The 24183-nt window shown below is 47.1% G+C and overlaps 1 protein-coding gene across 7 annotated transcripts in view; it reads right to left on the minus strand.

Annotated features, from left to right (window-relative positions):
* ADGRB1 (adhesion G protein-coupled receptor B1) overlaps positions 1-24183 on the minus strand; it is a 290268-nt gene that overhangs the window by 69143 nt on the left and 196942 nt on the right. For 6 of the 7 annotated variants that reach the window (XM_030496436.1, XM_030496423.1, XM_030496399.1 and 3 more), the window contains 2 exons: positions 21858-21993; positions 2169-2272 (listed from right to left, as the gene is read on the minus strand). In XM_030496436.1, coding sequence (XP_030352296.1) covers positions 2169-2272; positions 21858-21993 — 240 coding nt within the window. The remainder of the gene's footprint in view (positions 1-2168; positions 2273-21857; positions 21994-24183) is intronic. The other variant, XM_030496408.2, reaches the window with a different exon arrangement.

Consider the following 24183-nt stretch of genomic DNA (forward strand, 5'->3'; position numbering starts at 1 on the left):
GAGCTCTGGTGAGTGCTCTCCATAGAAGACCAGGCAGCTAGGGCATAAGGAGTTTCTTCCCTGCATGGTGAAAAAGAACCACTTTCTACTCCTGTATTTTAGCAACAACAGCTGGAATAATACTGTTGATACCACTTCTAAGCATTCCTCCAGCTGTTGTCTACCACACTCTATAACATCTAGGGCAAAACAAAGTGGGAGCCAGGAGGTAATGTTGACTTGAATATGATGTTCCTGAGACCATTAAAAGGACAGCACATTCATGTCCAGAAGCTATGCCTAAAATAAAAAGGACACACAGAGTGCTCAGGGCTCAGCCACGGGAATGCTGTGAAGTTTAGGAAACATGGAAACATGATCTACAGAGAAGGGATGGAACAAACTCAGCGCACCAAAGAGAAATTCTAGAGATCACTTGATCATGCTTTACAGATATTTACACAGAGAGACTTAGGATAGAGAGCCCTTTAATCAAGATATAGCTGGTCTCAGGATCACTTGGAAATGCATGTCCATCCTTGGCTAGCTCAGAAATGCCCATTCAAGCCTCCCATAAACATGTCCCCCCCGTTCATGCTGATCATTTTGGGCATAGGCATAACACAAAGGCTGGAATGTGAAATTAAAGAGAGTGTATTTTAAACAGGGCAGGCAATTAACTTTACTGTCCTCAATAAGAGTTAATATTGAGGGGCACGCTCCTGGAAGACAATACATCGTGTTGTTATTCCAAATGACTCTGGCATGCTCCAAACTTATTTAACCTCATGTCTGAACTTGGTTTTCAGATCCTGAACTTGTTTCTGATAAGAAAGAGAGGGTGAGGCTCGAACACTTGCTCTTTAGTCTTCTAGCCTAACTTTCCACTTGATCCTGACACCAGTGACACCAGTAAGTCACCTACCAGCGCTGCCCAGTGTTGCCCAGCCTTAGGAAAAGCAGGAGAGGACAAGGACTTGAGCACATCCAATGATACCCCAGGCACGGAAAAACCTGAGTTCTAGATAAATGTTATTATGATCAGTCTTCAGCTCGTAGCACTTGCCATAATTAACTAGCCACTATGCACTGTCACAGTATCAACAAAAAAAGATGCATTTTTGCCCATTTTTAACTCTCTTGTTTCTTTCCTACATCAAAGTGTAGAAAAAAGTTATCTCAAATCACAACTCTCAACTAAATTAACCCTTTCCTTCCTATTAAGAAGAATCAATTGATGAAATAAGAGCCTCAGATTGATCCCTTCTCTCAAAAGGGTCATCAGTAATATCTAAACAGTATATTCTCTGTAGCCACTCCATTTCAATTTCACAGTCATGCACCTGGTTCTGATTTTCTTGGATTTATTTAGCTTAGAGTCCTGAAGCTCTCAGCATGTTTGCCATGGATTAAGGAAAGGTGTGGGTCTCGTATATAAACTCAGACCTTGTTCAATGCAGTATAGGGCAAGAAACCTTTGTACACCTTGGTTCCTCCAGCTTATATAGTCCACCAAAACATATCTAACAGGGGCATGGACCAATATGGGCCTTTGTTCAATAAAACTTTGCTACAAAATCAGTTCAGCCTCTATAAATGATATAATTTAAGGTTACACCTGACCTGCTTATAAGTGTACAGGAGCTCTCTGCAATGGGATGTACTGAGGAATCCCATATGCATCAGAAGCTAAAGGCATAACATAGCTAAGAGGTTGGCGAGTTATTTAGACCATGTGGTCTATCATCCTTAAAGCTCCTGCAAAGTGCTGTCATTTCTTCAGGCCAGATGTTTTCATAACGGGTCATAGATGTTTTCATGTTATCAAAGACCCAGCCGGGAATACCTTGGAGCAATACCAGGAGGCAGTGTGTGTCCACTTCTCCAGAAACAAGGTTTCCTGGGGTATACAAAGGCATCTAAACCAGCTCGCGGCTTTTGAAAATGGAACAATGCCACTACATGGGGTCATGGCTCTAATTGCACTGTACTAATTTCTCTGGCACTCAAAGGGAAGAATAATGCCAACTAAGCCACCATAATGACTTATTGCAGGACCCACTCATTACCAAATGGTTCTTCCTCAGGCACCAGACACCCAAAACTAGAGAGGAAAACCTCCAGGCTCCATGTAGATCAAAAGACAAGTTACTTTCCCCAACAAGAAGAGAAGAGAATGAAAGCCATACCTCCAAACAGAGACATAAATGATAATCAACAGCAAAAGTGTCAGCGAAGATACTCCACAGCCTACAATTAATGTGACAGAAGGGACCAGCACCTTTTCCATGTTCTGAAAGAGAGAAAGTAAGGCATTAAAAAAAAAGGAAAGAAAAAGAACCCACAAAACCAAGAAGATGCTCAGGACCAGCTCGATTTCATGGCAAGAACTTTCCTCCTAATTGTCTATGTGTCAACTCACCTGATTTTCACATGCACAGTACGTGTAAATAAAGAGGAGAGAAAACTAGGATCTATTTCTGGTTGACCCATTCCTTTTGGAGACCTGATTCTGCTCCCACACATGCAAGTGTTAAGTCTGGGTGACAACTCTGACACCCATGTCAAGGAAGATGTGTAAGGGTGTGGGTTACAAAAGAAGGATCAGGCCCTTCAAGTCCAGTGTGAAGGTGTGAAGGTAACTAATGAGGCAACAGCAGAAGGCAGTGCCTACACTAGACCCATTACAAATAAGCTCTTCAGGGAATGGTGGTGATGAAGGTTGGAGGATGAAAACATGGTGAAAATCTTCCACCAACTACAAATATCCAGCTGGAAAAGGAGGAGATGAAGCAAGCAAAGAAAAAACAAGATGTATATCCTCTCCAGGGACCCAGCATCAAGTCATAGCATCCATCACTTCACTACTCTTACACTACTACACAAAGCTTTTCTTCATATGTAAGGCTCCTTACTGGAAAACCTGGTGTGGGATGGTTCTCCTTTCATAGAATCATAGAATCATAGAATGGTTTGAGTGGGAAAGGACCTTAAGATCACCCAGTTCCAACTCCCTGCCATGGGCAGGGACACCTCACACTAGACCATGTCACCCAAGGCCCTGTCCAACCTGGCCTTGAACACTGCCAGGGATGGAGCATTTACCACTTCTCTGGGCAACCTGTGCCAGCGCCTCAGCACCCTCACAGTAAAGAACTTCTTCCTTAGATCCAACCTGAACTTCCCCTGTTTCAGTTTGAACCCATCACCCCTTGTCCTATCACTCCAGTCCCTGATGAAGAGTCCCTCTCCAGCATGCTTGTAGGCCCCCTTCAGATACTGGAAGGCTGCTATGAGATTTCTTATCCGAACACAAAGAGCTGCAGATCATCAGCTCTTGCAACATCAAGAACAAACACACATGCTATAACCTCTCCTGATCTAGTTCTCTGCATCACCGAGACTGTGTAACTAGCTAATATCTGCCAGACTAACATCACTAAACTCCCCCTGTTCTCAGCTTAGAAGTGAGGATCTGGATCCCACTTGGTTTTCTCTGCTGCAGGCTTTTTCTCTGGCATGTTTCTCATTTCCACATCACTGATCTCTGCTGGCATGAAGGCAGAGAAGCAGAGACCCACAGTGCAACAGACACATGAGAACCCTCTATTTAGACTGATTAGGCAGCATGCAGAGGTGTGGGAGCACAGTCAGGGTTGTCATTAGATTGGCGCAGTCTCAACGCCTATCACTACAGCCATGGAGATGAGATGGTTTCTGACATAGCAAGGGCTTAGCATAGGGAAAGAAAAGGCAAAAAGCAATTACACACAGATTTGGGAATGGAACAGGCAGTTCTCCAAGGACTTGTCTGCACTGTTCTGTTGGCAGGTATGAGGCTGCTCAACCTGAACCTCCAATCAGTGAGACGCCATGAAGCTGAGGCGACTGCAGCTCTGTTCCAGGCTACTGAGCCTTCTGCAAAGCAAAATATATTAGGCAAGGCACAATGCTACGTTTATATGGAGTCCAGCCAGCTCAACACATGGGCAAAGCAAGTATGTGTCCAGAGACTCAAGGCCCACAGTCAGTAGAGGTTTAGTCCACATACCCAACCACGAAGAAGAGACAAACCACCCAAATATAAAGGAATCTGAGCTGAATAGTCCCTGAAGTCCGAAGGGGTTGGGAAGATCCCATTTACTTGCTTATTTTGACCAAGGGCACCTCTCACATTTTAAATCGCATTGAGGGGGGAATTGAGGAGCAAAACTTTCACCACACTGCTGCAGTGAACCCCACAGGAGCTATTGGGAAGGCTGGCACAAAAGCTTTAGGCATCTTTAGCCTTTCAGTTCTTTAAAAGAAGCCTATAAGAAAGATGGGAAAAGACTTTTTAGCAGGGTCTGTTGCATCAGGACAAGGGGTGATGATTCTATGATCTAAGGCAAAATTTAGCAGTACATTCAATGTCCAGCTGGCATAGCTACCCAAAGGAGTACAGGTTGATTGAGAGATCTTTATTGGATGCAAAGCAGCTACAGACTGAAGGTCAAACTGCACTGGAGTGTGGTGCTACCTCCCTGCAATGTGCCCTTCCTGCAGACCACATCAGCTTTGACACATCACTACATGCATGCCTGTGCACCTTTCTGGAGTTTGCTTTGTGAAACAGGAGGATAAGGACTCTCTGGAACTATACCATAGATACATACAAAGGGTTCGGATGATGATCCTAATTCAACTTGATGAAGTTATGGAACTGGATTTCCAGCAATATCTTAGTCCTTTTAATTACCAGTAATTGTGCAGAAGCTCCAAGAATAATATGGTGCTGAGTCTCATTAATCTGTCCAGCAAAGTCGCTCCCAACCTAGACTTTCCTTAATGCTCATAGAAAATGTTTAAGCTCCCTTGTGGATTCTTCCTCTAAACCTCTACAGAGACTTGGATCATTAATTGTGGACCTATTGGAGCAAGTCCAGAGGAGGGACATGAAGATGCTGCGAGGGCTGGAGCAGCTCTGCTCTGGAGCCAGGCTGAGAGAGCTGGGCTGGTTCAGCCTGGAGAAGAGAAGGCTCCTTAAGGGGAGACCTTAGAGCAGCTCCAGTGCCTAAAGGGGTTCCAGGAAACCTGGAGAGGGGCTTTGGACAAGGGCCTGTAAGGACAGGACAAGGGGAATGGCTTTAACCTGCCAGAGGGGAGCTTGAGATGAGCTCTTAGGCAGAAGTTGTTCCCTGTGAGGGTGCTGAGGCGCTGGCACAGGGTGCCCAGAGAAGCTGTGGCTGCCCCATCCCTGGCAGTGTTCAAGGCCAGGTTGGACACAGGGGCTTGGAGCAACCTGCTCTAGTGGAAGGTGTCCCTGCCCGTGGCAGGAGCATTGGAAATAGATGGTCTTTAAGGTCCCTTCCAACACAAACCATTCATGATTCTACGATCACTGCAATTTTTAACATCAACTTATATGACTGTATTCCCACCCTGAGAATTTATTCCTGCCAAATATTTGTGAAAGGTTAGAAGCAGGTTTTTGGAGAGCTAGGTAAACATAAAGAAATTTCAATGAAAACTTCAACATTTTCATTCGTCTTCCATCAAACAAAAATTGAAATTGGACATATTCCAGGTACTGTGAGTGCTGAAACACTATATCCTGCTCCTTATAAACTGAAATGTGGAAGGGACTTCCTTTTGGGAACAGAAGCCTCTGATTTAATTAGGCACTGGGGTAGGGTGTGAGAAAGAGATGCAAACTCTTGTATGAAGTATGTATGAAAGTATGAAGCCACAGCTTCTCCCTTTGACACCTTTGTTCCCCTCCCTGCAGAACCCAAGTGGGCAACAGCCTTATCCCACCCCAGAGATGCATGGTCCTGATAGATGTACTGCGAAGCACAAACTAGTCAGATGTGGACTGCTCTTCCTCACTCCATATTCACTCACAACCCTTTCTATCTCCCTGCTCCCCCCTTACGGCAATATGAGTTCGCATCGCACAAATGGTGGCCTGGGATGAGCATCGATTGTGACGTTTGATTTAAGTAGGTCTCATTTCACTGACTTTTCATGGGTAACTGGATAAAAGAGGGGGAGGAGCTCCATTAAAGTAAAAGAAAAGCCTGACATATAACTCATTCCTAAACCATCCAAGAGTCACTGAAGAAGTGGAGTTTGGATTTGAAGAGATGAGCTGACTACATCCCTTTATCTCCAACACAGTAACCCAAACACCCCTTCCCTCCACATCCTCTCTGACACCCCTCCACCCTAAAAGAACTCAGGTTCTTTCACTCCCTTCCCTATCCGTTTTCCCACATCACACATAACCTAGATCCTACATCAGCTAAGTAAGAGGTTGCATGTACTGGTCCCTGCCTAGGTCAGATGTTTACTCATTGGCAAGGCATTACACCGGCCAAGTGGAAGCCAGACTTGCAGGCAGTAGCTTAGGATTCTGGTTGCTTTCTTCATCATTACGGTTTCTCTGTCCTCCCCATCTTCTCTCCCTCCCCCAAACGCACATTTCTTCCCTTTGGCACACAAAACACTATTTATTTTCCTTCTTCTGACTAATTAAAACCCCTGACAGAAGGTGGTTGAATGCTGCAGGATCTGAGCCTTGCAAGGGAAATTTCCTTGGAGGAGAAAGAGGGGGGAAAAGCAAGCTTGGTTTTAAAAGTGGTAATGCTACCAACAGAAAAGCAGCAAGGCATTCTCAAGGTAAGAGAGAAAGCAGTAATTTGGGAGCTTCCCAGTACCACAGATGAAGCCTTAGGTGACATGGTCTAGTGTGAGGTGTCCCTACCCATGGCATGGTTGGAATTGGATGATCCTAAGGTCCTTTCCAACCCAAACCATTCTATGATTCTATAAGGAGTGAATTGGTTGTCTGCAAAAGACAGGACAGGAATTGGGCCTCCTCCTTTAGGGGCCACAAGTGGTCCCATATAATCTGTCCCTCACCACCTCCCCATATCCGCTGATGCATGCCATGCAGAAGCACCCTGATGAATCAGTGCCCATTTGGAGCTGGAAAGAAAACCTTCCCGTGGGCCAAGCAGGAACAGAGCAGGTCGTTACGAGTTGCAAGTCCCACAGTTCTGTCACCAAGCATGACAAGGGAGGAGAGAAGCAATCAATGACATCAGCTGAGATGGAAATAATGAGTGCTACTGCCTGGGGCTGCTTGCTGTCCTATTACCTCATTGCTCTGCTTAGCAGGGCAGAAGGATGCTCCTCCTTTTCTTTACAATTTTACTTTGCTTCCTTCTTCCTCTTTTCTATTTCCTTCTCTTCCTTTCTCCCTAATTTTTTCTTTCCTTTGTCTTCCTTCCTCCATTCCTATGGCCATTTTCCATGACTTATTCTCCCTTTTCTTCTTTCTCTTAATGCATCTCTCCAGCTCTCACCCCATTATATTCTCTGCTTCTTTTTCCTTCTCTTGCTTTCTCTAGAACACTGTGAAAAGTGACTTCATTTGAGTTGTGCTTGTTCCATTACCCTGCTCTGGCTCCAGGGTCAAACAGGCTCCAATTAGAACAAAGTATTTCTTAATGCCATGCAGTTTGCCTGAGACCTTACAAGCAAGCTGTTCTTTCTGCTTTTTCCATCCTGGATACCAAGGAAAGCTGAACAAAGTCTTTATAGGTCCAACAACATCACAGTGAAAAATTAAACCATTTCTTTTGCTTCCAAATTAAACACAGGCATGTGAATTTGGAATCTGGGGTGATGGGCTTCTTTTGGTTTGCTAGTCAGGCCTTGAGCCTGACTTCCAATTGAAATTAAAGACTCATGAAGTCAGAGAATTACAGCAGCACTGGTTGCAAGGGGCTTTAAAGCTTTCTAATCCAATTTACTGCTTGGCGCAAGGCTAGCAGTGACATCAGGGAGGAGGTTGGCCATGATTTTGTTTGGATGAGTCTTGGGAATTCTCAAAGACGGAGAGCTCCCATCCCTCTGGTGTCCATTCCAGGGCCCCGCCAGTCTGCTGGTGATACGATTTTCCCTACGGTCACACATGAACCCTCCAAGCTACAGTTTTTGGCTTTTCCCTTTGTTAAATCATCAGGCGCAAGTGAGAGAAGTTTGGTTTTATAACTTTGGTAATTGCCCCTGCGATACCTTTAGGTTGTGATTAGATTGCCTCTTATATTCATCTATGCAAGACCAAGCAGATTCAGCTCCCTCTACCTCTCCTTGCAGGTCATAAGCATAAAGCAATGAGACTCATTCCACTCTTCACAATGAACTGGACTGGGTGGGTGTGATTTACTCCAAGAATTGCTCAGGAACCATTTTACTGTGCCACTGGCCTCAGGGCTTTTCATGCTTCTTGAAAAGGTTTTTTAAAGCTATATTGTATTGATTTTGTTGCTGGTTGGACAACCCTTGTCAAAGCAGAGAGCTGGTTGTTAAAATTGCTGGAAAATAATGCTTTTAACAGCACTCATAAAACGGAGCAGCTTTCTAGACAAAGGGGTGTAACGTCAGTGCTGAAAGAAACCAAAAGGACCAAGAGGTGAACATGGTATTGTCATCTGCCAAAGAAATCACCATTCAGTTAGATTCTGTGTTTCTCTTTTGGGATCAGGCCCTTTGTATATACACATGTATACTGCAGTTGTATAGTAAAGCACTAGCCATGTATTTTACTACAATAAAACCACTGGACAAAAAGGACAGCAGCCACCCCAAATGGCAGCAATCTCCAGCAATATGCAGTATCTTGTAGGGGCTTTGGTCATGAGTGATGCTATGACACTTTTAACTGTTTGAGAACCGGGCTCTCGACACAACTTGGCTGAGAATGATGCCATTGACACGTGTCCCCACCTCTGGGGACTCTGCAGAGCCAAGAGGAGCAAAGCCTTGTACCTGCCTGCAGAAGAAGGAGTCATAAGGGATGCAAGAAGCAGACCCACTGAATAAGCAGGCCTTGAACACTGCCAGGGATGGGGCAGCCACAGCTTCTCTGGGCGACCTGTGCCAGTGCATCACCACCCTCATAGGGAAGAACTTCTTCCTTACATCCAGTTCAAATCTACCCTCTTTCATTTTAAAACCATTGCCCCTTTACACTACAGGCCCTGGTGTTGTGGACCAGACCCTGGCCAGCAGCTAAGCACCACACAGTTGCTTGCTCACTCCCCCTGAAACAGGATGAGTGGGGAGAATCAGAAGGGTGAAAGTGCAAAAGTTTGTGGGTTGAGATATAGACAGTGTAATAACTAAAAGAAAAAAATACGGGAAAAAATGAGAGAGGGAAAAATAAAACCTCAAGGAAAACAAATGATGCAAAATAAAACAATTGCTCACCACCAACCAACAAATGCCCAGGCAGTCCCCAGGCAATGGCAACCCCCCAACCTTCAAGCTTCCAGCTTTAAATTGTGAGCATGACATCATATAGTATGGAATATCCCTTGGATCAGTTGGGATCAGCAGCCCTCACTGTTTCCCCTCCTAACTCCTTGTGCATCCCTAGCCTACTCACTGATGGGGTGGTGTGAGGAGCAGAAAAGAGCTTGGCTCTGTGTAAGCACTGCTCAGTGGTAACGATAACATCCTTGTGTGATCAACACCATTTCCAGCACAAATCCGAAACATAGCTCCAGCTACTATGGAGAAATTTAACTCTATCCCAAACAAAACCTGGTTAAAACGTCTTTATCCATCTTTCTTACAACACTTTATATATTGAAAGGCCACAATAAGGTCTCCTCAGAGCCTTCTCTTCTCCACCTTTGAACCTTTGAGGAAGGGCTTTGAGATCCCTGCATGAAGATCACTTCATGGCACTATTAATCAATAAACTTTTCACAACCTCTTTCACAACATCCTCCCCAGTTCTGCCCATGTCATTGCAAGCCAGATCCAGATGATTACTACCTTGTTTTGCTTCCTTCCGATCATAACTACAGGCTTCTCATGTCAAAGCTAATAGTCACCCATTATTTGGAACGCATTTGTGTAGCTGAGGGCCCCTTTTATGTAATTTGGCCAGTCTAACAGCCAATTCTGTGTAATTACAGTACACAGAAATCACCCGGAGAGACATCTTAACGTGCTACTATTTATTAACAACCGCTAACTCTTCACTCGGTATTGAGTCCTCTCTCAAGATACAACATGGCAATCTGCATTTAGTAAACAGCCTTGATGAAGCTTTCAGGGCAGAGGAGTGGTCACGCAGCCGATTGTTAATAGAAACTGTCAGGATAATTTCCTTCAGGCTGGCAGGGAATTACAGGAGTTAACAGTATTCATTGTCTACCTGCCACTCCTCAACGCCATGGTTAGCTTGCTGCCGCCTTGTAAACTACCAGACTGCACTCTCAGTGCTTCAGTTTCCAGTCCTTATATCAAAGAGGGCTGGATCAGGCTCAAATTAACTCTAAGGACCACACTTCCCCTGCCCATCTGCTCTCAAACATTTTCATTATCATTACTTCAAATACATTCATAGATTCATAGAATAGTTTGGGTTGGAAAGGACCTTAAAGATCAACCCCCCTGCTACGGGCAGTGAATTTTCCCTCCCTCTTTCCCATTGCCCTTTGCTTCGCCAAGCTACTGAAAACACTTTTTAACAGGGCTCTGATGAGTAGCTCTGAGCCACTTTGCATCCCTCTGAGAGATGTGGTTTAGGAACCAGCATGCTGAGCAAAGGGACTGTAAGCAAGGAGAGTGGGGCTCTTTTCCTAGCTTGCCTGCAGGTCAACTGTGTACATAGCTCCATCATTTAAGCCAATCTTTTCAAAGCCCTCTCAGCCGATCTGCTTTAGATTGCAAACACCAGCCTTAACTTCTCAGGGGCCTATTTTAACCCCCTGGAAATGGAAGAGAATAATACTGCCCTCCATCTCTCTTCCAAAGCTTAATTCAGCTTAGATTTCCGATACGTGTAAATGCGTTAGGGGATTCCTAGGGCTACATCAGGACAATCAAGCACCAGCACCTCATTTTCTGTCGTGCAATATTAACATGGGGAGGTATGGAGGAGAGAGAGGAGAGGGCTTTTGGCTTAACTGTTTGTGAGCTGACCAGGTGGAGCATCTGGTTTTTACATCTTTGCTTTTCATGCCTATGGGAAGCTTTGCTCTGTTGCAGCCTTTCCCTTTAACGCATGTTGAAGGGAAAATAAGAACATTTTCCACAATAAAGCTGGTAAGAATCAAAATGTCCTGTTCCTCTAAGGGTACATGCTCCTTCCTTCTGAGACAACTAGGCAGAAGTGAACTTTAATCAGTACCTCTGTCACAGGCACTGCAGTAAGCAACAAACCTCTATCTTGCTACAGCAGTCCTAGAAAATAAAATGGTCCAGTACCCACTCCGTTACCCTGAGATGAAGTGATACAGTATAGATAATATTCATACAAAACTACTGTTCGAGACAGAGGAATCTTGTCCATCCATGGACTATGCCAGCCCCTGGACCACAGCTGGATAAACCGTGATAGAGCCAGGGTGCTTTATAACAATTAAACAGTAAGGACAACTACAAGACAGTGCTAGAGACACTTCTGCCAGGGAATTTATCATCATCATCATCATCATTATCATCATTATTATTATTACCATTACTAGCATTATATTATAGTATGAACATATGCTCTAGGTACATTAAAAATGAACCGTCTTTACTGCTCCCTTCTGCTTGGAATTGCCCCTTTGGTGCACTACACAAAGGATAATCAATTCAAAGTCTGTAACTGATTTGCAAGCCTGTTCTTGCATCACCTGTCTTGCCCTAGTTTCACAAGTGTGCCCTCATGTCTAGTAACTTCACATCATCAGTGCTGAGCACCTTGCAGGGAAATGTGGCAAGATTTACACACAGTTGAAATAAAATAACTCCATGGCAGACTGGGAAAGGAAAATGAGGGTAGAATCCAGACTGTGTTTATCCTGATTTAAGCAGTGTTTTGGTTCCATGCCAGGCGACAGCATTTCACCAAATTACTCCAAAACAGCCCGCTGTTTGTTTTACTCGATCATTGTTGTGCTGGTGAGTGATGCCAGACTGGTAGCTCTCCCCACAGCATGGGCAACACATTCCTTCCCCATGCCTGTGCGTCCTGTCCTTAGGAGAAACATGACTGAGGAGGAGGGGGAACACCAAAAGCCACGATGGAGGAAGATGCTCATATCACCCTGCTGATTACCATTACAGAGAACAGACATCTGTCTTCCCTTTCCCCTTCTCCCACCCTTGCCCAGTCCTTCAGCAAAACCTTCGTTCAAAGCACAAGCTGTGAATACTTGTAGAAAGCCTGCACAAGCCATCACTAAAACATCTCTTAAACCCTGCCTTCATTCAGTCCCTTTAGTTTTTACTTGCAGATGTGATTACTCTCCTGTAGAACCCAGGCAAAGGTTCCCATCTCTCACTGTTCAATCACTGAAGATTCCCTGCACTGGCAATGGTTCCTGACCTGAACTAGGTCAGGAACTAGATGTCTTCAGCATATTATCAGTCCTTAGAGGCTTTTAGGGGCTCCTTGGCCAGAGCTTGCCTCTGAGAAGGAGATGAAGGGATTTCAACCATTTGGCAGATCATCAGTACACTGTTATGATGATAATATTCCCATTGCAATCTGAAAAGCCCATGGGATCCAGCATGTTTCCACTTACCCAGTGCAATACACAGCCGGTTACTGTGGACTCACTGGTGCTAATTCCCTCTACATGGAACAGTGATCTCAAATCAGTGCTCAAGGAATCAGCTTCTAGCCCTGCTGCCCATCTCATTCACAGCCGAGTGATCAGGAAGTAAAACCGTAACAGCCACTGGATTTACAACTGTACTGAGTTGATATAAACAAGATCAAAACTGGCCCCAGTAGTAAGATATTCCCCATGTGGGGAATGGCTGACATGATTGCCATATTTAAAAGAGCAAAAAGAACAATTCGTCATGAAAAATGAAAGCCTTGTCTTGCTTGTGGGAAAAGAGCAGTGTCGTTTTGCTTTCACAGATTTATTGAGTGTGTTCTGTATATCCTTCTGGTTAGTAGGGCAGGTAGCTAGCGAGCGCTGAGCTGCAGGCTTAGTTTTGACTGACCGCTATCATGCACAGCATAATCCCACTTTCCTGATTAGGCAGTCCTGACATTTAGAGGGAACTTTCAAGCTCAAATACTCATAATTGCAAGTCTGACATTTGTTTTCCATGTATATTGCCCATTTTTGCTTAAAGATTGCCATTGCTGCCAAAATCTTGCCAGTAGATTAGTACACTCCGTTATTCATAGATAGCAGAAGTTTGAAGGGCACAAGCTTTTCAGAAACTGATTCAGTTTTGGTTTAAATGAGTAGACATTTGTTGTAAAACAAGAATAAGGACTCAATTTCCATGTCTCACTGCATGGCAACTCAAGGGCAACTTTAGCCTTTAGGCAGGGCTCAACAGGGTTGAGTGGCGAGCAGCTTGCCAAAATTACCCAAAAAAAGGGCTTTTCTAGGTCAAAGTACTATGAAGATGGGTGCGGAGTGATAGGGGAAAGACAAGCACCACTCAACAGTTTGACACAATGCACTTACTTAGTCCTTGAAGCGCTTTGGAAAGGAAGATAATCTCATTTAGCACTAATGCACTGACTCCCACCCCTGATGAGCCCGTGAAACACAGCCTCCATCACCCACTTGTTACCATTTTCAAACAAGCACCTTTTGTGATGTCTCCCACGCTGTCCTCTGACTTGGGAGAAGCTCCCCCCCAAAAAAACACCACCTAGAAAGCTACCCAGTGCTCTTGCTTTAAACCTCCTCTGTAAAACCCTGCTCGGCGCAATGCCTACAAGACAACCCTGACAACGGCAGATGTGCCACGACTTACTGCGGATCGCGATGACTAATGCCCTCGCGCTGTTTACATGTGCCCCCACACCCGCCTGTATCCAAGCATCCTTCTATTTCAGCTGGAAATTTCAGCTATATTTTGTCTATTTTGGGGTTAGGGTCATTTTGTGGCTCATTCTGCATTGAACAGATTGAAGTCGTCATTCTCAGGTGATGAGGGGGTTGAAATAGCACATTATAAAGATGAAGATAGAATAAATATGGATCATCAGCTACAGCGGGATATGGAAAGCAGGCAAGGTGCTCTCTCCAGCTGGGATTTTCCCAGATACATGCCCTAACCAACCAGGGCTTCCCCATCTTCCTCCATCCCGCTCCTCCACCTCCCAGCAGCGTGCTACATCTTTGCCACACTTCTCTCTTTTACATAGCAAGAAGCAGACACAAAGGGGATCTAGTTCACAGAAATACAGGCAAGAGGGTGGAAAAAGACCTGACAAGCTCATCTCACCCATTTGCCCACCTTAAAGCCATCTGAACCATCCCCAGACTTCTCAATAAAACCCTCACTGATGGAGGGTAGGCTCTCAATGCTTGCCTACCCCTGCAGACAGAAGGTTTTCCCTTGTGCCTAAATTAAATCTCTCACACTGCAGTTTGATTCCAATCCCCAGCAGACACAGACAGCAGATTTCTCCCTTTCCACTGCTACTTCTACCCATTTCAAGACTATTATCCTCTTTCTCCTCAGCTTTTCTCCTTGAGAAAAAGAGTCAAACCATCTCACAGAACTCACCTCCACTCACCAACAGCGTGAAGGCACCACACCAAAAATCTCTGTCACATCATCCTCTCCCACACACATGCTCACACACTCCCACACTCACGTACTGTACCAGTCATGCTGTTTGAACACAGAGCAGAGCATCCTGGACATGCACCACTCTCCTCCTTTGTTCACATTTCTGCCCCTTAATGGCTCAGATCATGCACTGATCCTGAGTGCTGCTTTCCCAGCTCTTAGGAGAGGGGAAAGTGGGAACTGGGAAGACCCTGGTGTCCTGGCTTAAATCCACACCTCCTTTAACAGAGCAGTAAGCAGTGGCTGGGTAATAGGGCAGCTGTCACACTTGCTAAGCTGCCTTCATGGCAACAAGCCATTAAGCACTGCAGCTCAAAACAAGCACCAAACCCCTCAGGAACGCCTGGACACACAGTATCCCAGACACACACGGTGAGGGTTTAGTTTCAGCTGAAGACAAGCGACTAACCTCAGCCGTGGTCTGCTCCTGGGGTCACTTGGTTAATGCCAGCGCAGTTCTTGCCTTTACACCGAAGGGTGAATTCGGCTCGGTATTACTCACGCTGAAGCACTGAATCCCACAACGGTTTTAAGCTCCCAGCCACTTGATCATGTTCCTCTCCCACGTCCCCTTCAGATGAAGAGATACAGGGTGATGCAGCATTTGCCTGCAGAAGAGTCACTGCCAGGGCTGTGCAGAGCTCGTTGGCTTCAGCTCGCGGGGGAAGAGCTGCAGACCCACGCTGCTGCAATCCCGCTGCCTGGAGTTTTGTCGTAAGTTAAAGACCTGAGCGAATCCACAAGCACGGAGCAGGAACTCAGCGGAGGGAAGCTGTCAGCTCTGAATATCTACTCAACTACCCGCTGGATCGACAGACAGCTGAAGCCGCAGACAGCCGCCAAGGAGGTGGGATGCTGGATGACTGCTTATTATGCTGAGCCAAATCCTCCTATTACTACCTCGTGTGCTACCTGTCTTCTTTTAATACGTTCGAGTGTTGTCTCTCTTAGAAGCACAGAACTGAAAGGGATTTCCTATCCTACTCGTCTCCAGTTCTTCTCCTATATATATTTAAACACCAATCACTTATTTGCTGATAGGATCTTTTCTTAGGTATCTGTGTATAGCACACAGCAATGGCAAAGTCTATCACAATTCCCACCAAATTAACAAACCCTCCGCTCCCTGGCACCTGGAGCACATCACAAGCTCTATCAGTAATCCCCTTCCCCAGCATAAATCATCTGTACATTGACTCCACATCCTCTCCAAACTCAAATGAGGTTTAGCCCAAATTCACCCTGTGATGCATAATGACCTCAGGTCAGTGATAAAACCCCACATGTTGAAAAGCAGGTGACTTCCAGCAAAGCAATGATGTAGCAACACAATTCAGTCACCTCTGTTAAGAGGCCACATTTGAAATATAATGCAATTCTTTTAAGAGGGAGCTGGGCTGTGGGTTGGCCCATTTGGGCACCTAAGGGCATCACACATCTTCTCTACTTCCTAATTGTGTTATGAGAGAGAGTTGGAAGGGAAAACCATCAGCCCAGCTGGTTCATACCCTGTCTTCTCTGTGCTATCAAAGCTTGCTGAAACTCAGGGGGGCTCTATGGGATTTAGTGAAAAGAGCATCCCTGCTGAGCAAAGGAAAAGCCAGCTTGTGATTTATAGAATCCCAGCCTGCTCCTATGGGCTGTCACAGACCCTGGGGAAAGGCACCCCTGAGAAAACAGAGCATCTGCTCCTGCTGTGGAGATGGGTGAACCCCAGACATCCCCAGCAGCACTTCACTTACACCATAACCCTCCTCAATCTCAGCACAAGGCTCTCATGAGAGAAACAGGAGTCCAGCTGGAGCGTCCCTTCCTCACTCCTGCTTTGGTCTCTCCATATCTGGGGAGATTTCAACAGTAACAACACAAATCCCTAGGAAATCTTAGGAAACATTCCCAGTTCAAAAGGCACAATCGGCTCCTGAGAGACAATCTACTCGCAGCAGCATCCCGGAGGGGACAGGGTGATGCAGGAAGAGGTGCCAACGGCACAAGCGTGGGAGCTTGAGGAGGATTTGGACCTCAAAAGCCCAAATGTTTGCAGCTCAGCAATGTTCACCTTGGCACAGCTCTTGCATTAGGAGCAAGCGGAGGCTCCTAATGCTCTGTCAGGGAAATGACAGCACTTGGTGCTTTCTGTAGCACCCTTCAGGCTTGGGGCGCTGTGCAAATATGGATGCGCGCAGCCTGCAAGGGTGCTGCAGCTGGAGAAAAGGAAGCAGAAAACAATGAAGTGATTGGCCCAAGGTCACAATTTTACTCACAGGCACAGAAATGGCTTGGGCTGTAGAATCACAGAATGGTTTGGGTTGGAAAGGACCTTAAGATCATCCAGTTCCAACCCCCCTGCCACAGGCAGGGACGTCTCACACTAAACCATGTCCCCCAAGGCTCTGTCTAACCTGGCTTTGAACACTGCCAGCGATGGAGCATTTACCACTTCTCTGAGCACCCTGTGCTAGTGCCTCACCACCCTCAGAGCAAAGAACTTCTTCCTTATATCCAACCTGAACTTCCCCTAGCCAATACACCCAGATACACCAGCCTAACAAACTCTTCCCTACACCCCTATACAAACTGGCAGCAGTTTGATGCCTTAAGACTTTGAGCTGGGCAAAACCAAGAACTTCCCTTCAGCAGAAAAGTCCAGCTTTTGAATCCAAGAGTTAATATTGCAGGAGAAGCAGCATTAATGAAACCTGAAAACTATTGTAAACCTGAGAACTGGCTGTTCTCAAGATATGCAAAAGGCTTTGTTCTTATCCAGACTCCAAATCTCACGTGATAAGCCATGGTAGAATATAAATGTTAAAGCGTTCATCTCCGAATAAAGTGCTCTGGTCTTATCTAAGTGAAACACTGCTATAATTTCCATCAGAATGTTGTCAGAACTGCTACACCCTTACAAAATATTTTAATTCATTAACATTTTCTCCAGGGGAAAAGCCTGCTGCTGGAAAACCTGGATCTGTTCCCTGTGCACGCAAGGCCCTACTGAGGTTTAGGACCTCAAAATAACCCACCTTGTGTTTGCACGCACTCTATGAAGTACAGAGACTTCCCATAGCACAGAGCAATCTTTTCAGGGGGAAGATCTTCAAGATACAGCAGGATCACACCAGACCTGCATGTTGATTCCCTTCCCACAGCCTGCTCAAGATATAACACTGAAAGTCTACTCTTCACATGTTATTTCTGTAAGGTAAAAAGAATTCCTTCTCCTCTGCTGCACACAAAACGCTAGGATGTTTCCAGGCAAAAAAGGGAATGTTATGAGTTGGTATTGGAGCTCAGAAGCTGTTGTTCCTTTGGGAAGGAAGCACACCATGAAAGGTGCCTTGCATTCGTAACAGTGAGATAACAATGATCAAAGCCTCTTGCAACATCCTGGGACATCATAGGGTCCAGGGCTACTCACTGTGTACACTCAGGGAGTGTGTAAGTCAGCTCTTTAGTGTGGTCTGCTACAATACAGGCCATAAAAACATACAGGTGCTGCACAACCCCTCCAGCTAATGGTTTGCCTGTCACTAAACACCACCATGGAGATAAAGTCAGCATTGACAAAGCAAACTCAGCATCCATACAAGTTCTTGCCACCAAGCACTTTTCAACCTTCGCTAATGCTGGATATAAAAGCAGAGCCCAGATGCTTAATTTCAATATCAGCCCTGTCTCTGCAGATGAGGCCAGTAAGAAGTATGAGAGAGATATATACAGTCTTACTGCGGTCCTAAGTGCTCTAAGAACCAAGCTTTAAAGCTTGATTGACTTTAAAAAGGCCAATCATGAGCTGGTAGGAAGAAGAGACAACACGAGCCAAACTCAAACAGGACGACCAAAGAGTGACAGTCTCTCCTGCACATCCTCGGCTCCCTCTCTTTCCTTTCCACCTCTAAAACATTGACAAGACTGCTGAGAAATACTGATAAAACACCACCACAAGACTCTTTATTCAGACTGACCTTGGTTTGCAATGTATAGTTTGAACATGCAGCTCTGCAGTTTCCTTTTGCGCTTGTTCTCTATTAGCTATTATTCAGGTGTAGCATTCGAGCAAGCCAATATCATTGCACTGCCAAACTAGCTATAATCTAAAGCCAAAATGAAAGGAGAACCCCCAAAACTTGTCTATATTCCTTAATTCAAGAAGTTTTAATCTTTCATGATTGTCAAACAGCAATCACACCAAACCAGTGCAAAACTCTGTCTAGTTGAACTAGCAGGGCCCAAGGGAAATGGGATGCAGAGAAAGGGTCACATTTGAACTCCAGCTGCTGAGCTGGACCTGAATAGCTCCGTCATGGTTTAGGGATGTCCATCTCCAAAACCAGTTCAAAACACAGCACTTTAAGCCTCTAACTTCATTGAACTCAAGGACAACTGCTTCCTTTCCCACCACATGAGCAGCTTTTAGGGCCCAGCCCAGAGAAACTGTGCTTGGCAAGTCCAAATCAGCTGCCTGGGCAGCAACACTCATCCTCCACAAGCCTTTCATGGTCCTTTTTCACTGCTAAGAAGCTGTGCCCGAACCAGGGTTACAAATATTTCAAACTGCCAGGGCCAAAGGCTCCAGAAAGGAGATTTATAGCAATAAATAATGTTAATGACACAGGCGGATGGAGCTTCTTGTCCTGAGAGCTCCAAAGGTACATGAAAAACTGCACTATAAATGTCACCACCGCAGACACCAACGATGATGAGATGCCACCTCTGGGGAAGGGAGGCAGCTTTGGCTTGCTCAGAATGACACTCGATCAGGAAACTGAGGGTGGTACAATGAGGACATGGATGAACAATGCTTCACAGCATCACCAGACCCTGGGCTTTGCTTAATGGGGAGACCCAGGAGGTGTCCAGGCCCCAGCTTTCCTCCCAGCATGGCCAAAGGACTCATATTGATGCCTATGAGTTGACTCCAGGCTGGGAAATGAGTTGTGCAAATGCAACCCAACCAGCAGCCAGCAGAGTTGGAAAGAGGACAAAGGAAGCAATTTTAGGTCTAAACCCCAAAGGACCAGCTGAGAGGTTAGTTGCAGATATAATAAAACATGCCTGGGGGAAGGAAGCTGCATCCTCCTGAAGCCAAGCCCACTCAGATGCACAGATGATAAAGGGTTTACACGAACCCTGTGTTATCCAGATAACACTCCAAACACCTAGAGCTGAGGGACTAGCAGTATCTGGCTGTGTCAAGTTAACTATTTTTCCCCCCTAGCTGCTTTGTTAAATAATGCCAAGCACTGTGTGAACATAAAGCCTCTGTTAGAGAAACTTCTACTTTAGCCAAATCAAAGATTCCCGTCTCTCTTCCAACACTGCCCACTTCCAGAAGAAGGATCATCAGAGGACCTTCTCCAGCAGCTCAGCTACACCCTTGGGCTGGCATCACTTCATGATTTGCCTTAGAAGTATTCCTGCAGCAGAAATCACTATATATTTTCTCTAACCATGCAGCCTCCCCAAACTTTATCAGGGTTGCTTGCAACAGCAGCACCGAGTCCTTTCCATGTAGGACAAGGCTCACCCATCAACCATCGTGGTGGTCCTCACACCCTCTGGAACCAAACATTTAGGCGTCACCCTTGGGCTGAAGGGTGAACCCTTGCTCCTGGCAGGACGAAGCGCTGCAGGCTCACAGGGCAGGTACAGAGCAGCAAGGTACAGAGATACAGGAGATGTGTCCCAGCTGCCTCATCTCAACCCACCTCAAGAAGGCTGGCTACCACTTCTGGAGAGCACTAGCCCATCAGGCTACCTCCCTTCCTGCCTGGCTTCATGCAAACCCCAACCTCCCCAATGGAAAGACAAGGAAGCAACGACCCATGGAGGAAGATGGGTGCAGGGACACCAAAATCGATGCAACCAGCTCCTTCCTAGCAGGAACCCAAGTCCCAGTTCTACCTTCGAGCATCCTTCAACCAGCGCATCTCTACCAAGACCATAAGCTCATTGCCTCTCCCAAGAGCACTTCAAGAGCAGTTGTACCTGACATGAGCCCATTTCACATCACTGGAGCAGCTGGGCCTGCACGGGGCCAGGCAAACACAACCAACACTGTGTCTTTAAAACCACTTCAGTGCAGATGTTGTTTCCATGGTAACTAGTGGACCAAATACATTAGTGTTTCTAATAATAAACCAAACCTTCATCTTGGAAAATGTGATCCCCCCTCTCCCTTTTACCACCATCACCCTTCCTTTCATCCTTTCCCCTCCCCTTTCACTGAATTAAGCCAGCATTTAACAAGCAAGGCATAATTAGTAAATAATTACAAGGGCCCAGTAACTCCCAATGCCCAGGCAGATGGAGAAGCACTAGGTGGAGAAGGGGGGGTGGCTTTGCTCTATGAACCTGGGGACTGTCCAAAAAGGGATGAACTACTTCAATAAAAGGCGGAAAAAAAGACAGGATAAAGCACAAGGTGGAAGAAAGGAGCCGGAAAAGCCCCTTTTGACCACCCTGGTGTCTCCTTTGGCACCTTCCCCACTATCTGAGTCCGGATGCAGCCGCCCGGTGCTAATTTCTAGGAATCTCGCACTTTTCTTTCTCTCCATCCCAGACGCGGCTCCGTGTTCACCGACAGCAGCCAAAACTTCACAACTCCTCCCTTCCCCGCTCCCTTATTCCGGAGTGGGGACACCCCACGCACCCCCATCCCTCAAAAAGTGTGGGGTAGCGAGAAAGAACCCCGAGGCAGGGAGTGGGACACGAGTGGGGTGCGGTGGGGATGGAAGCGCTGCGGGATGATTCCCCCCCTTCCCAAAATAAGACACATGTGAGGATTTAGTGCGTGGGGAGCCCACGGGAGGGAACACGCCCGGCGGGAGCTGCTCGCCCCCCACGTTTAGCGGTATCTTTATCCAACGCACAGGGATAGAGGGATGGAGGAAAGAGGGGAAGCAGCGCAGCAGCAAGATGCGTGTCCCGTCCGTGTACTCCCCCGTACCAAAAGACATAAACTGCGGGCAGGGTCGGGGAAGGGGAGAGGAAGGGCGGCGGTGGAGGGTGATGCAAAGCCTCACGGTGTGTGTCGCCACGGTCCCGGCGACACCGGGCTGCAGCAGGGCTCGGGGCTGTCCCCGGCACCCCTGGTCCCCGAAAGCCGCCCGCCGAGGATGCTCCGCTCCATCCCGGTGGCGTTCCTTTCCCTCCCTCTTTATTTTCCCCGGTCCCCCCCCCCCCCCGCCATATCCCGTGTATATGTGTGTGTGTATGTCCCCCTCCCTCCCTCCTCTCCCCTCCGCTCCTCCCTCCGCGGCGGGACTCACCATGTCGGGGCTGAGCTGGGCTAAGATGGCGAAGGCGGAGAGCCGGTCACACAGGCACTTGGTCCGGGAGGCGTCGAGCGGGACCGTTCGGCAGCCGCGCCAGGACCAGGCGCCGGGTGGAGAGGCGGAGGCTCTGCTGGAGGAGGGAGGGAGGGAGGGACGGATGGATGGATGGAAGGAGGGAGGGAGGGAGGGAGGGATGGAGCGAGGGAGGGACGGGGCGGCGGAGCGGGGAGAGAGGGAAAGCGGCCGTCAGGGCGGGCGGGGAGCGGGCATGGAGCCGCAGGGGAGACCGCGCCCCCCTCCGGACCCCCACCCTCCCAAAATACCACCACCCCACACCCCCCGGGAGCTGGATCTTCTAGTCCCCGCCCCACTCTGACCCCTCTATCGCTCTCCACCCGTTTAAACGTTCCCCTCCATCCCCCCGGGCTGCCCATAGCACCTCCCCATCCCTATAGCCCACATATCCCATGTACGCACGCATAACTGCACAGCCTTGTCCCACACACCGTGTGGATGCACAACCCTATAACCCTGTGATGTACACCCTACAGAAGGATGCAAAAACCTATAACCCTGCTCTACATATGTTATACACACCTCCTTAACCCTATAGCCCTGTCCCACATATGTTACAGATACCTCTTTAACCCTATAGCCCTGTCCCACATATGTTACAGATACCTCTTTAACCCTATAGCCCTGTCCCACATATGTTACAGATACCTCTTTAACCCTATAGCCCTGTCCCACATATGTTATACACACCTCCTTAACCCTATAGTCCTGTTCCACATATGTTATACGTACCTCCTTAACCCTATAGCCCTGTGACATGCCCCATCCCTGGCAGTGTTCAAGGCAAGGTTGGAAGGTGTCCCTGCCTGTGGCAGGGGGCTGGAACTAGATGAGCTTTAAGGTCCCTTCCAACCCAAACCATTCTGTGTTTCTATGACGGCATACACCCCACATAAGGATGCACAATCCTATAGCTCTGTCCCACGTATATTATATACACCTCCTTAATCCTACAGCCCTGCCCCACTTATCCGATATATGGATGCATAACCTTACAGACTTGTCTTACACACCCACTATGTGGATGCATAGCCCTATATCCCCGTGACTCACACTGCATGTATAGATAAATAATCCTATAGCCATCTTACACAATCCAAATATACACCTCTCATCCTATAGCCTTGTCCCACATATCCTAAATATGGATGCATAACCCTATAGAGCTGTCCCACAGACATGATACACACCTTACTCTCCCCATAACCCCATCCCTCACCCCATATACCCCATAGCCCTGCCCCACAACCCATATAGAAGTGTCCTGCCCATCTCATACCACATATAGCCCTCCCCCAGCCACATGAGCCCCACATGGGAGTGCTCCCCTTCCCCACAGCAATTACCCCACTATGTGACTCCATCTCTCATCCACACCTTTCTCATCCCCCATAACCTCCCCCAATTACTCACCAGCCCCCCAGGCTGTCCCTCTCCCCCCACCTTGTTCCTTCCCCTCCAGTTCTCTGGGGCCAGGGCCCCCATATAGGACCCCCCTCGGATGTTCCCTGCATCCCCAGAGCTCTGGGCATGGCAGGAATGCTCCTGCCTCATAGCCAGTAGGACCTCAAGAGGTGAAGGAGACAGAGTCCCTGCTTTCTCATGGCATCCTTTCAGCCTGAGAAAGAGCAGCAGGATGGGGAGGGGGTCATAGATGGGAAAGACTCCATGCGAACTTGGCCTTCATCCCGCAGAAGGGATGCCTTCATCAGGAAAGTTAGTGCAGCTCCATCTCCACACGAGCACTAAGAGCTAATCCAGGGAGAAAGGGAATCTCATGTTCTGCCTCCTGTGACAGGGTACAGCCATCACCCGAAAAGTACAGTCATTTTCCACCCATTGCTTCTGTGTCTTGTCCAGATCACTCCCTTGAAATGTGGTCACACGGAAGGTGAAAATGAAGAGAGTAAGTGCAGAAATGCAAAGGATGGGGAGAAGGTCGGGATCTATGCAGATAACCTGGGCTTCACTGGAGCCTAAGATGTGGAAGCAGAGCCAAAGGGCCATATGCCTTCACTGGAGGAACACGGGTGTAACATGTCCCCTCTCCACATCTTGACTGCCCTCAGAGGAGGGGACCTAGACACAAATGCCAGCAGCAAGCTCTAGGCAGCTCCAGATGGAGCCAAGCTGCTCAGCAGCCTTAGGTGTACCACAGATGGCCTGAACTTCTCTATACTGCTGACTCCAGTAGACCTGCCTTGAATTGCAGAGAAGGCTTTTGCAGGTCTCGGCTCCGTGCACA

Source organism: Strigops habroptila, chromosome 1 (genome assembly GCF_004027225.2).
Source record: "Strigops habroptila isolate Jane chromosome 1, bStrHab1.2.pri, whole genome shotgun sequence".
Taxonomy (NCBI): Eukaryota; Metazoa; Chordata; class Aves; order Psittaciformes; family Psittacidae; genus Strigops; species Strigops habroptila.